This window comes from Helobdella robusta, assembly GCF_000326865.2.
Source record: "Helobdella robusta unplaced genomic scaffold HELROscaffold_73, whole genome shotgun sequence".
NCBI lineage: Eukaryota > Metazoa > Annelida > Clitellata > Rhynchobdellida > Glossiphoniidae > Helobdella > Helobdella robusta.
The window spans coordinates 161,315-176,314 of NW_008705415.1; the positions used below are offsets into that span (position 1 = coordinate 161,315).

At 34.0% G+C, this 15,000-nt stretch overlaps 2 protein-coding genes across 2 annotated transcripts in view; one reads left to right on the forward strand and one right to left on the reverse strand.

Moving 5' to 3' along the window:
* Nucleotides 1-8,118, forward strand: part of HELRODRAFT_181587 (hypothetical protein) — a gene marked incomplete at both ends in the record, with an annotated part of 15,578 nt that extends 7,460 nt beyond the window's left edge. Inside the window, 11 exons of the mRNA XM_009031383.1 lie at nt 479-615; nt 2,659-2,808; nt 3,179-3,238; nt 3,785-3,864; nt 4,022-4,096; nt 4,234-4,318; nt 4,434-4,538; nt 5,499-6,011; nt 6,362-6,606; nt 6,733-6,976; nt 8,038-8,118. Coding sequence (XP_009029631.1) covers nt 479-615; nt 2,659-2,808; nt 3,179-3,238; nt 3,785-3,864; nt 4,022-4,096; nt 4,234-4,318; nt 4,434-4,538; nt 5,499-6,011; nt 6,362-6,606; nt 6,733-6,976; nt 8,038-8,118 — 1,775 coding nt within the window. The remainder of the gene's footprint in view (nt 1-478; nt 616-2,658; nt 2,809-3,178; nt 3,239-3,784; nt 3,865-4,021; nt 4,097-4,233; nt 4,319-4,433; nt 4,539-5,498; nt 6,012-6,361; nt 6,607-6,732; nt 6,977-8,037) is intronic.
* Nucleotides 8,119-9,505: 1,387 nt separating this feature from the next.
* The window catches only part of HELRODRAFT_89686 (hypothetical protein), a gene marked incomplete at both ends in the record, with an annotated part of 19,619 nt that continues 14,124 nt past the window's right edge, over nt 9,506-15,000 (reverse strand). The window contains 4 exons of the mRNA XM_009031356.1: nt 9,506-9,576; nt 10,029-10,189; nt 10,334-10,420; nt 14,022-14,168. Of these exons, the coding sequence (XP_009029604.1) occupies nt 9,506-9,576; nt 10,029-10,189; nt 10,334-10,420; nt 14,022-14,168 (466 nt within the window). The remainder of the gene's footprint in view (nt 9,577-10,028; nt 10,190-10,333; nt 10,421-14,021; nt 14,169-15,000) is intronic.

Below are 15,000 nucleotides of genomic sequence, written 5' to 3' on the forward strand. Positions count from 1 at the left end.
CATTCATTTACTTCAATAACTCAGTCGGTCGGTCAATTAGCCAATAAATTAAATCATTGTAAATATCGTTGTAATAATAATAATAGTTGTAGTAGTAGTATGTGTAGCAGCAGTAGTAGCTGCAGTAGAAGTAGCAGCAGCAGCAGTAGTAGTAGTAGTAGCAGTAGAGCAGTAGTAGTAGTAGTAGTAATAGTAGTAGTAGTAGCTGCAGTAGTAGTAGTAGCAGCAGCAGTAGTAGTAGTAATAGTAGTAGTAGTAGTAGTAGTAGTAGTAGCAGTGGTAGTAGTAACAGTAGTAGTAGTAGTAGCAGCAGCAGTAGTAGCAGCTGCAGTAGTAGTAGTAGTAGTAGTAGCAGTGGTAGTAGTAGCAGCAGTAGTAGTAGTTCTTATTTCCAGTTTTATAACAACTCTATTGTTAATATCATTTTAAACAATCGACATATTTTGTATTTACGTACAATAATATGGCAACCAATCAGAACCAAGGTGCTCTTCCTCTGACAAATCAGAAATCAGGAAATACTCTCCCGACTTCCTATTGGCTCTCAGACAGACTCCACCCTCCCTTGTTAAGCCAACTAATCTGCCGACTATACCTGGAATTGTTTTAATGCAGGTATTGATGAAGATGACGCTTCTGATTGTTATTGTTATTATTTTATTATTATTATTATTATTATTATTATTATTATTATTATTATTTCTGTTGTTGTTGTTGTGGTAATAAGAGCCAAGAGTATGCAAATTATTTCAATGCATGCAAACCTGCCCGGTGGCTTGTATGAATAAATGAATGAATGAAACACTGAAAAAATGAATGAATGAATGAATGAACGAATAAATAAATAAATGGAACACCGAATAAATGAATGTATGAATGAATGAATGAATGAATGAATGAATGAATGAATGAATGAATGAATGAATGAATGAATGAATGAATGAATGAATGAATGAATGAATGAATGAATGAATGAATGAATGAATGAATGAATGAATGAATGAATGAATGAATGAATGAATGAATGAATGAATGAATGAATGAAACAATGGTGACCAGAACGTATTAAAATAAAGTGACAATGTTTATGACGGCGCGTTCAAAAATGAATTGGAAAGAAAAATAAGAACAATCATTAAAATTATTACAATCATAACAACAACAACAACAATAATAATAAAAAAAAGTTAAAAATTTCATAATCGTCTGAGCTAGACATAAAGCAAATATTTAACAAAGCATGCAAAAATTACAAACACACGCTCACAAGCATACACACACACATACACACACATGCGCACAAACATACATACAATCATACAAACAAACAAACAATCGTACATACACAAACATACACAAGGTACAATTGTTATTCATCATATACAGTCTGTAGCAGGTCTGTCATCATCATCATCGTCGTCGTCATCATCATCACCATCATCACCATTGGTACCATCATCATCAACGTCGTCATCATCACCACTCGTGTCATCACCAATGACGTCATCGTCGGCTTTTATGACGGATTATTCTAGGAAGAAGCTGAAGAAGAATAATAAGAAAAGACATAATATAAATAACAAAACGCTCAAACTAATAATCAACAGCAACAACAACTATATCTGCAATAATATGATAAACAATGATAATAACAACAATAACAACAACAATAACAACAACAACAACATCAACAACAATTTGAAGTATTTCTCGTCTGATGGTCCGCGGAAGATTATAGATTTTAATTTATCAGGCGCAGTCTCTTTGCATTCGTGTGGAAAAAACGCTTGGAAAGCAAGTTCCGTCATCAACAACATCAATAATAATAATAACAACAACAACAATAATAATAATAATATTTACGTCACTAACACTAGCAACAACATTAAGATGAATAATAATACCATTAGTTGTAATACGAAAACTACTGCTACTACTACTACTACTACTACTACTACTAATAATAATAATAATAATAATAATAATAATAATAATAATAGTAATGCTTATAATAATAACATCAACACCAAAAACTTAACTGCAAATAATAAAACTACAACAAAGACAACAATTGCTTCTACTACTACTACCACTACTACTACTAATTCTACTACAACTACTACTACCACCAATTATAATAATATAAATAATAATAATAATAGTCCCAACAACAACAATAACAACAATAACAACAATGACAATAATAATAACAGCAATGTGTGCAACGAAGAAGGCTTGAGCGATGGGGTTATTATTACTATGCTGTTTGCTTTCATTCTTTCTACGGACAAATAAATAATAATAATAATGATGATAATGATGATGATAATAATAATGATGATAATGATGATAATTTGCCGTTACTTCATTTTATATTCCATCGTCAATTACTTTTCTATTATTTCTCTTATTATTAATTATTTTATCTAACATATTTTATTTTTTATGTTTTATCATTTCTCTTCCTCACTTTTTGTATTTATTTTCTCACTTATTTGTTTAATTTTGTTTCACTGCCTTGCATGTTGTTACAGTTTCTGCGTCTGTCAGATCTTGATTTTTAAAGAATAATAAAAAAAATAATGATAATAATACTAATAATAATAGTAAAAACCATAATAATAATAATGATAACAATAATAATAACAACATAATCAGCAGCACATGGTTTTTAACAAGTTGCGCGCGTTACTGAACAAGATCTCGACGAAAAACTTTGAGAGCATATGCCAGCAGATCCAACTACATCTGAACCAGATCAGCAGCGAGCACCTTATGAAGTCTTGCATAAATATCCTCTTTGATAAGGTCGGACGTATACTGTTATAGTAAATGGTTGTAGTAATTGATTAATTATGGTTAAGTGTTTGTTATAGCTAATGGTTGTAATGATTGATTAGTTATGGTTAAGCCTTTATTATAGTTAATGGTTATAATAATTTATTAATTATGGTTGTGGGTCATTTATCTAGGGCTTCTTTCTTACATGCATTTGTTCGTTCGTTCGTTTGTTCTTTGATTCATTAGTAGCTTATTCTTTTGTTGATTAATTCGTTCACTCGTTCATTTATTCGTTAGCGTTCATTCATTCATTCGTTCGTTCGTTCGTTCGTACGTTCATTCATTCATTCATTCGTTCATTCATTCATTCATTCATTCATACATTCATTCACAACAGGCAATAACAGAAATCAACTTCTCAGAACTCTACGCAAAGTTGGCCAGAAAATTTGCGACGGTGAGCCGATGGGTCATAAAACTCACATTTTATTATGAAATTATGATCATAATTATGGTTATAATTAAATTTTTTTTCTTCTCTTTCTCTCTCTCTTTCATATTTATAATAAAGTTAATAATAATAATAATAAAATTATTATTAATATTATTGTTTGTTTTGTAGTGGAGCGTCCCGAGTTCCGAAGACTATGCTAGCTTCGTTACTTTTAAAGATCTGATTATCACTAGGTTGGCTGGTCGGATGAAAGGGACAATAAATGAATGAATGATTGAATGATTGAATGGTTGAATGATTGATTGATTGATTGATTGATTGATTGATTGATTGATTGATTGATTGATTGATTGATTGATTGATTGATTGATTGATTGATCGGGTAATAATTTTAAAAACATCCCCAGATGTCAGCACGAATTTGAGAAAGACAAATATGGTGAGATGAATGATTCACCAACGACGCCAACAAGCGTATGTGATGATGACGATGATGATGTTGAGATGATGATGATGAAGATGATGACGATGACGATGATGATATCTTAGGACGACTCAGCAACATGGGCAGAGAAGAGCGAGGAGGAAACTGAAATTATCAAAAAATCAAAAACGCTCGGAAATATAAGGTGCATGAATAAATTAATAAATTAATAAATTAAATGAACGAGCGAACGAACGAATGAATAAAAGAACGAATGAACGAAAGAATGAATGAATAGATAAATGCATGAATGCATGAGTGAATGAATGGATGAATAATTAATTATTATACACCTAACACAGGTTCATAGGCGAGTTGTACAGACAGGATATGATTCAGGAGGCAGCCATCCATCAATGTATCGTCGACCTTCTAAAGTGGGTGGAGCCCATTTAGCTCATGAATATTAATCGCCTGATTATTAATAATTAATTCTCGAATACTAATTAACTCGTGGATGTAGAAATTAATTAATTGATTGAGTTTCATGATTAGTTGGTTTAATTTGAAACAGGTCGGGTCGAGATGAGAGTCGGCTGGAGAGTCTCTGTCGTTTGCTAACTACAGTCGGGGTGAAAATTGATTTGTGTCAATCAAAGGTCAGTTATTATTCATTCATTCGTTCGTTCGTTTGTTCATTCATTCATTCACTCATTCGTTCGTTTTCATAAACTACCTAATTAGCATAAATAATGTTAATGAACTATGAACTAGTTCTTGATGGACCAGTACTTCAAGAGGTTGAAGGACATATCGAGCAGAAGATATTTGTCCGCCAGGTTAAAGTTCATGATCAAAGACGTCCTTGAACTTAGAGAGGTCAATTATGCTAATAAGGATGGCGATGATAAGGATGATGAAATTGATGATGACGATGACGATGACGATGATGACGACGATGATGATGATGATTTATTAAACCATCCTATTGACAGAATCGATGGGTTCCGAGACATCTAATGGCCAAAACATCAACAACAACAACAACAACATCATCGTCGTCGTCGTCATCATCATCCTCGTCATCATCATCAACAACAACACCATCATCATCATTCAACACAACAGCAAAAAATGACTTCAACACTAACAATAACAATATTTACAACAACAACATGAGTAACAAGGTTAATAGTAATAACAACAACAACAATAATAATAATAATAATAATAACAAAAATTTCGACCCGCGCAAACTACAAAAATCCATTTCTGTTTACGAGTGTTCCAAGAGTTCTAATAACAATAATATTTATGACCACCACAACAACAACAACAACAACAACACAAACAACAACCACGATAATAATATAAATAATAAATTCTCACATCTTCAGCCTAGCCGTCTATCTCTTAGCTTGAAGTTTGTATTAAAAATGATTAAAAAAATATAAATGATTATAATAATAATAATGATATAATATAAATTATTATAATAATTACCTTAGTTATATTAAATAATTAATTGTGTTTTCTTCTGATTGGCTGGTTTTAAATTAATAATAATATTAGTAAAATATTTTTCCATTTCATTTTCCTTACAGCTTAAATAAATATCCTAACTTCAACAACAACAACAACAACAATACTACTACTACTACTACAACTAATAATAATAAAAATAATAATAACATTTATAATAATACTAACTATAGCGGTAATAGTAATAACAACAAATCATTACCGTCGTCACCAATTTTTGGGCCTATGAAACCGTCTTCCGGTTTCAGATACAAACAACAACAACAACAACATCAACAAACAACAATTTATAACAAGTGTCTTTTTGACAGAATTAACACCAGCACTAACAACAAGAACAATAATAGCAACATTCACAACAATAATAATATTTTGTACAGTAAAACCAGAACAGATGAAATTAGCATGAATTTAAATGTTGTTGCTATAAAAATTTTGCAAAGAGATAAAACTAAATCATTTGAATTCTTAAATAACAACAACAACAACAAAAACAACATAAACATCATCAACAACAACATCAACAACAACATCAATATTATCGGTGACATTAACAAAACTAAAAATAGCAACATCAACACTAAAATACTCAGCCCTAATGTCAACAACAGCAGCAACAACATCATCAACAACAACATCAACAACAACACCAACAACAACATCAACAACTTCAACAACAACAACAGCATCAACAACAACAACAACGTTAATGACATCAACAACAACAACAAAATGAAAATAACTCGCGAGAAATTGCAACAAAAATGCTCTGACTTCTTCAAAGAGTATCTATTGATCCGAAATTTAAAAGTAAACCTACAACTAGATTACTACTACTATTACTAATGTTATACTACTGCTGCTGCCTTTGCTTCTTCTTCTACTACTACTACTACTATTATTACTACTACTATTACTACTAGTTTTACTACTACTACTACTACTACTACTACTACTACTACTACTACTTCTAGAACTACTACTACTTCTTCTACTACTACTACTGTAATTACAATTATTAATACTATCATATTATAATTATAAATATTATGACCGTTATTATATTTCTACTACAGCTACTACTATAATTACAATTATTAATACTATAATATTATAATTATAAATATTATGATTGTTATTTTATGATCGCTAACAAAAAGGAGGCGGAGTTATTTTTCAACGAAATGGGCACACATCACGTAGAATGTGTGGAGAGGATGATGACCGAATGTCTGGAAAGATCGAGGAATGACAGGATGGCGATGAGTGAGTTACTCATTCATCTGCTATCAAGAGATGAAGAAGATAACGATGCTGACGATGATGCTGCTGATGCTGACGATGGCAGTGGCCATAATTCACCCAATTCATCAACACCTCTCTGCATTAATACATTCGTGGAAAGGTTAGAATTGTAATGATGACGATGGCATTGATGATGATGATGTTTGGGGGTGTAACGATAATAAGAATAAAAATTATAGCGAAAATAATAATTATTATTATAAATATAACAATAATTTTTTGCCAGTTTGAAGAAAATCTTTGAAGCATCGGATGACTTGGAAATTGACATACCGAAATTTTGGTTGTACATGGCAGAAATCTTGCTGGAGATTCTAACTAAGAACATTGCTGATGTTATGAATGTAATTTTCAACAACAACAGCAACAGCAGCAACAACAACAATAACAACAACAAAAATTATGGTGACGATATGAAAAAATGGAAGAAGATTTTTTGCCATATTGTTAATGAGATGAGATTTTCTAATGTAAGTCCGTGCAGAATTATTTTAACTTCAAATTCATCGTCACTATAATTTTTATTATTACATTTATAATTATTAATTTTTATTATTACATTTATAATTATTATTATTACATGTTATTGTTATTATTATAAATTTATTATTATTATTGTTATTATTTTTTTCAGAAACATGATCAGGTCCAAAGATTTTTGCTGAAGTTGAAATCTTTGAATATAGAGATCGATTGAGATGCTTAAAAACTTCTACTACTACTACTACTACTACTGTTGTTGTTGCTACTACTACTACTACTACTACTGTTGTTGTTGCTACTACTACTACTACTACTACTGTTGTTGTTGCTGCTACTACTACTAATACTACTACTACTACTACTACTACTACTACTACTACTACTACTGTTGTTGTTGCTACTACTACTACTACTACTACTACTACTACTACTGCTATTACTGTTACAATATAATTACAAGTTCTATGCATTTTAGTTTTCCGTGATATCATTCATTCATTCTTTGAAAGAGACCAATTTTTTGATAGACATGTTTGGCATGCAAGCGTGTGTTTGTATGTGTATGCGTGTGTGTATGTGTGCGTGTATATGTGTGTGTGTGGTGTGCGCGCGCGTGTGTGTGTATTTAAACATATTCCTGCAATTATTTACACTTAACGATCATAATATTAATAATGCTGATGTGCTTCATCGCGTAAAAAGTTTCAATTGAATTTAGTTCTTCATTCGTTCTTTTGTTTCTTTGTTTGGTTTATTTTTTCTTTGTTTTGTTTATTGTTTTTTCTTTGCCCCTAATTATGTTAATAATAAAAGCAATAAAGATTTTTTAATTTTGAAATTAAGGTCTTCAAGTTCCAGAGAAAAAAGCCAAAAACGCAAATGCAGATTTGGCAAAAGAGTGTTTAATAAGAGTTAAGAAGAAGTGAGAACAAGAAGACGACCGTATATTTAGGTTCAATTAATATATCTGATAAGTAATTAGGAAAGAATTTAGATTGAGACTTATATTTAAATGTGCAAATTTTAAAAATTATTCTATATTTTATAGGTAGCTAGTGCAAGAGAACAAGATATGGAGATATATGAGAAAAGAAAGGGGCACAAGCAACTAGACGAGCAGCAGAGTTAAAATAGAGCGAGTTACAATAACCAATCCTAGATAAGACTAACTAAAAAACAAGAAGGAGAAGAGTAGGATTGTCAAGAAAAGGCAAAAGTTTTTTTTAATTCTACGTAGATAAAAGTAAGAACTTCTAGCAAATGAATGAATGTACGTATTAAATGGAAAAAATCGTCAAATTTATAAATGAATGAATGTACGTATTAAATGGAAAAAATCGTCAAATTTATAAATGAAAGACAGAACGAATGAATGAATGAATGAATAAATAAATGAATGATTGGATGAATGAATAGATGAACGAGTGAATGATTGAATCAGCCAACCAGCCAACCAAGTTGGCTTCTAAAAAATGCACACATCCACGCACTCTGTTAGCTTATTATTCAAACCGAAGAACTATAAATAAATACAAACAAATTAATTATTAATAAAACATAAATATATATTAATTTATATACATTTATGTATATATATAATTACATTATAACCGGAATTGCTCATACAGAAGTCACATAGTATACATATAATATATATATATATATATATATATATATTATATGTATAAGTCCATAATTGTTATATATATATATATATATATATATATATGTATATGTGTGTGTGTATTATTATTATTATTATTATTGTTGTTATTATTATTATTATTATTATTTTTAGAGAATTTATATTTTAGCGCCTTTTAAAACTTCTCAAAGGCGCTGCTCAAGTCATAAGGTTTAATTCTTAAAAAGAATGAGTTTCTAGTTCTTCACGGAGTTATCGAGGCTGACAATTCAAAGGAATTTCTGATCTGTCTGAGTCTTCGTAGTTGAAATGAACATTCCTTGTTCAACTTTTTGACAGGATGATCCATAGACAGGTATGTGTATGTATGCATGTGTGTGTGTGTTTGTGTGTGTGTTTTATTGGGACAAAGCCACAATTAACAGCATTAAATGCTTTTTTTTAAGAGAACTTGTATAATATCATTATTAATATTTTTAATGGCATTGATATGAATATGTTAATAAGTATAATAAAAGAGTTATTATTATTATTATTGTTATTATTGTTATTGTTATTGTTATTATTATAAAACATGAACACGATCATAAAAATATATAAACTTGCACGATGATTAAAGTCAATCGTTTGTGGTTCGTTATGTCATTTTTATTCATTCTATCATTTCTTGGTGGTTCATTCATTCATTCATTCATTCATTCATTCATTCATTCATTCATTCATTCATTCATTCATTCATTCATTCATTCATTCATTCATTCATTCATTCATTCATTCATTCATTCATCCATCCATCCATCCATCAATCCATCCATCCATCCATCCATCCATTCGTTCGTTCAGTCATCCACTTTTACAATCAATCAATCAATCAATCATGGTCCATCACGCCTTTCAAACGCAACCTTGCAAAATCTTCAAATATCAGATCATCATTCGCAGCTACGACAGATTGCGAGTGGATGGTGGACATGCAGCATCTGGGAAGTTTATATCAATTTATGATTACAATTAATAAAAATTATAGTTATAATAAAAAAATATGGTTAATTATATTTATTGATAATTATGGTAATTATGTTAATAAATTATAATGATTGAGTAATTTGAGTAATCTGTATTCATATTTGTCAAATTCTCTCTATTTCTTTCCTCTTTCTTTCTTTCTCTCTCTCTCATTTTTTTATTTTCGTTTTTTATCTTCCTTTCTTCACCCCTATCATTATATATTTAACATTTCGATGTCAAACACATTGGTGATTGATAGACATACTCATCATCCAATTGGATGAGGTCTCCATCTTGAATGCCCTCCACAGCCACGTTAGCTCCGCCCACACCACCAACGTCAACAATGACGTCATCGGCTTTCACAGATTTATCTTCACCTCCACCAATCAAAGACGAGGATGGCGCAGACGCTGGCTGCTGATTGGCTGCCGGGACAGAAGTTGTCGGGGCCTGCGAAGATGATTGGTTGGCTGTTGGTGTGGATGGAGGAGTATCAACTGGTTTGGGGTGAGTCAAGGTGAAGGGCAGCTTAACTGCAAGGTCGCTGAAAAAAGTTAAATTCATTTTGTTTTGAGTTTCAATAGAGAAAAACAACAACAATTGCTCGTAAAACCATAAAAATGAACGATTTAATTATAGTAATTATAATAGATTATAGTTTGAAAAATAATTATGAATGGTATTTAACCTTGACCCGAAACCCAATATGAGTCTGACCTTGACCTTGTACTGTACGATGATGCCCAGGTTTTCCTTCTGGCTTGGGTCTAATAATCTATTTTTTTGGCGTTGGTATGTTTCTGCACGTTTTTTGTATGTTTTTTGTTTGTTTGTTTTTTGTTTGTATATTTGCACGAGTATCTGTCTGTCTGTCTGTATGTATGTTTAGTATGTACACAAAAACATACATACATACATACATACATACATATTGCCCCGTCTGCTTTTACCACTATAGAAGCACTCCAGACGGGAAGTTATGTCGGCACGGAGGTAAAGTGAAAGGACAGGAATGCTCAGGGTACGGGAAAAAAGTTGATCCATCGGGCGCGAGGGCTGCTTCGCCTCTCGGTGCCGCACCCGACCCCAAGCCTGGGTTGCCCACACGATCGTCGGCCGCATCGGTCTCCGGTGATCCTCTCGACCTGGATTACTCTGGTGTTTTTGACAAGCTGACGGCCGTGCTGAAATGTGTACCGGTGTACGACCATATCCCTAAGCCATGCAGAGAAAAGTTCGCACATGATCTGAACGCCTTGCTGACGGCTGTTTGTAATGACCCTGGTGACCCGGCTCACTGGGTTAGACTCCACTGTTTTGTCCCATACGTCTTAGAGAAGACTTCCAGAGGGGGTCGCCGGGTCAACCAGGGCAATCTGGTCAACAAGCATCTAAGCGAATATTCAACTATTGGTCTTGAAACCCTGGTACTGTGCTTTGATGGGTTCAATAATGCCAAATCACAAAAGCACAACCCCGATCGGTGGATCAACGCTGTGTCATCTTGTATTGAACAGGGAAACCTGTCCTCGGCTGTCAGACTTGTCTGTTTGCCGTAGGGCCTGGCGGAGAGCTCGCCGGCCACCTTCGATAAATTATGTTCCATCCACCCAAAAATTCCGGTAGACAGGCGGGTCTTTCCCGCATTGACATCAGCGGCTGGCTGCGTTTCTCCCGCCGAGGTGCTGAGGGCCGTTAAATCGTTCAAAAACGGTTTTTCTGGAGGCCTGGATGGCCTACGACCCCAGCACCTTAAAGATGTTTTTTCAGGCCCCTTGCAAATTGACAACACACTGAACTCCTTAACCCAATTCATTAATTTGATCCTATCTGAAGCTTGCCCACTCTCCGTCCGCCAGTTCTTTTTTGGAGGCCGGCTAATAGCTTTAAATAAGAAAGACGGAGGGGTCAGACCGATTGCGGTCGGGAACGTTTGGAGGAGGTTGGCCGGCAAATGTGCCTTGGCCCTGATCGTGGTCGAACTCAAGACCAAGTTCTACCCGACTCATTTGGGTGTCGGGATTAAGGGTGGCGCTGAGGCCGCTGTTCATGCGGTTCGAAGATTGGTCACCGACCTCCCCGATCAATGGGTGTTTCTGAAATTGGACTTTAAAAATGCCTTCAATGCCTTGAGAAGAGACTCGATGTTGGAGGCTGTCAAACTTTTTTGCCCCAACATCTATAATTTTTGCCATTCTGCCTATGGCGGAGTCTCTTCCCTTGGCTACCACTTTTGGGTTGTAGAATCGTCCGAGAGGGTACAGCAGGGTGATCCCCTTGGTCCTTTGCTGTTCGCACTAACTCTTCATCCCCTCTTAGAGAAAGCTTCGTCCACTTTCGTTTGCGCTTATCTGGATGATATCAGCATTGCTTCGGACGGCCCAACTCTGGCCGATAGCTACAAATATTTGAAGCATAACTCCGCTGCAATTGGTTTAGAGTTAAACATTAAAAAATGCGAACTTCACTGCCAAAGTTTATTTCAGGTGCCACATGCGCTGGCTGGAATACCCAGAGTTGGTGCACCAGAACTGAGTTTTTTAAGCACACCCTTGGTCGAGGGCGATTATCAAATAAAGTTTTTTGACCAAAAGCTCTCTGAACTTGAATTCGCCCTGGGTCGTGTTTCCTGTCTTTCGGCCCATGATGCCTTGACTATTATCCGCAATGCCCTCAGTTTGCCCAAATTGATGTACTTCCTGCGTACATCCAAACACATTGACCCTTCTAAATTGGGCGAATTTGACGGAGCCCTGCGCACCGCCTTGTCGTCGATTTGCAATGTTCAAGTGACCGACAGTGGTTGGTCCCAGGCTCAGCTGCCGGTGCGATTTGGTGGGCTGGGGTTGCTTAGCGTGGTTCAGCTGGCTCCCGTTGTTTATAATTCTTCTGCCGCTGCCACTCTCAATCTGCAGTCTTCCCTGCTCCACCGGTTTTTTCGTTGCCGTGACATTCTTCCCCCAGGGTCCGCCCCGGGGGACCGTACGCACGTCCAAATTTTAAACGAAGAATATAAAAAAATCTTTCAAAATTTGTTGTCTTCATGCGGCGACGACTTTTCCACCGCTCGTTTGTTGGCCATGTCTAGCGTTGCCAGCTGTGGGTGGTTGAGATCGTGGCCCAACACCTCTGTGGCACCAGGCTTGACGACGAGTCTGTGAGATTTGCCATTGGCTTCAGACTTGGCCTGGTCATTCAGAATAAATACATTTGCCGATGTGGCGCAGGGGCGGACGAGTTTGGGCAGACATACATACATACATACATACATACATACATACATACATACATACATACATACATACATACATTCATACATACATACATAAATACATACATACATACATTCATACATACATACATACATACATACATACATACATACATACATACATACATACATACATACATACATACATACATACATTCATACATACATACATAAATACATACATACATACATTCATACATACATACATACATACATACATACATACATACATACAATACTGAGAAAATAAGTGGCCATCATAAAAAATGATGCATGTTATGTTAGCCTAATTAGAGAATCAATGACAAGCTTTTATGCCCTCAATCACCATTACCATCAACAACGTCATCATCATCACCATCATCATCATCATCATAATCATCATCATCATCATCAACGTCATTATCCGACCAAATACTATTCGCCTAAATAATAAATACGATTATTTCCGAATCATTAATGTCGGTAGAATCGACTGTTGGATATTATATTTTAATCATTTCGTAATACACACATACCTACACACGCACGCACACACACACACACAACACACGCTCATACTCACACATACATATACATTCATACATTGATACACACACACACACATATATATACACACGCAAACAAACTCTCTCTTTCTCTCTCTCTCTCTCTCTCACACAAACACACACACACACACACGTATAAATAACTACATTCATAACATCAATACACTCATTAAACAAACAAATGTCAACAATTTTATAACAACAACAACAGCAGCAACAACAAGACAATGATAATAAAAAATAATAATTATAGTTATGTTAAAATTTTTTTAAATATTATTTTCAAATGTAAAAAAACCTTTGTTTACAAAATATGACCGTAGATAAATTAATATGCAAACAGAGGAGATTGATTTTCTATGTTGAATTATGACGTTTAAAAAACACTATATAATTTAAAACCATAAAAATATAAACTTTTATACATAAATACATACAAACAAACAAACATACATACATACAAACATACAAACACACCTACATACAAACACACCTACATACAAACATGAATAAAAACCTACATACAAACATACATACAAACATATATACAAACGAACATTGTTGAAGATGCAAGATTGGTATCTTCATGTTTCAACTTGCCATCTAAAGCCAAACCTCGTTTATGACGGTTGTTACTTAGTAGAGGTGTCAGGGTGTAAACCTTACAAAATCCTGTTTGGCTTGGTTGTATCGGAAATCCTTCCCTGTTTGTTTGTATGTTTGTTTGTATGTGTGTTTGTTTGTATGTTTGTTTGTATATGTGTGTATATGTGATGTCTGCGCTTGTGTGTGCGTGTAAATGTATGCGTTTGTTTTTGGCGTGTGAGCGTATGCTGGTAGGTGTGTGCGTGTGTGCGCAGTTTAAATGTTTTCTCTCTATTTGATGTATGCTTTCTTGATTAATTAAGATTGATTGTTGGGATGGTTGATTGATTGAAGAGAGAATGAGTTAGAAAAGGAATAAACGAGCGATAGACAGGTTAAATAAATGAAAGAGTGAATGAAAAAGTTAGAAAGAGCGAGACGAACTAAGCAAAGTTTAAAGAGTAGATATCTTTAAAACAAATTATACAAAGAGTTAGGAAAGAAAATGGTTAAGAAGGACAAATTAGCACAAAAACAACAGTGACATAACCACCGCCCCACACCACACCATACCACCAGTCAGCTCTTCAATTATTTATCTTTGAAAAAAAGCATTCGAAAGATATCATAAACAAGAAAGAAATACCTAAAAATGTGCAAGTTAGTCTAAAAATACCCACAAATAAGAAAAAATTAGAAAAAATACGTAAAGAATAAGCGAGGGTGTGTAGTGTAATGGTTAATGTGCCTGCTCTTTCTCTTGAAGTCCCCGGCTACGAATACATGGATATATATATATATATATTTTTTTTTTCTTACAAAAAATAGAAATAAAAAATAGAAACTCTTATTTGTAATCTCTCTTTCTCTCTTCTTCTCTCTCTTCTTCTTTCTCTTTCTGTCTCTCTCTCTCTCTCTTTCTGTTCCTCTCTTTCTCTCTGCCAATAACCA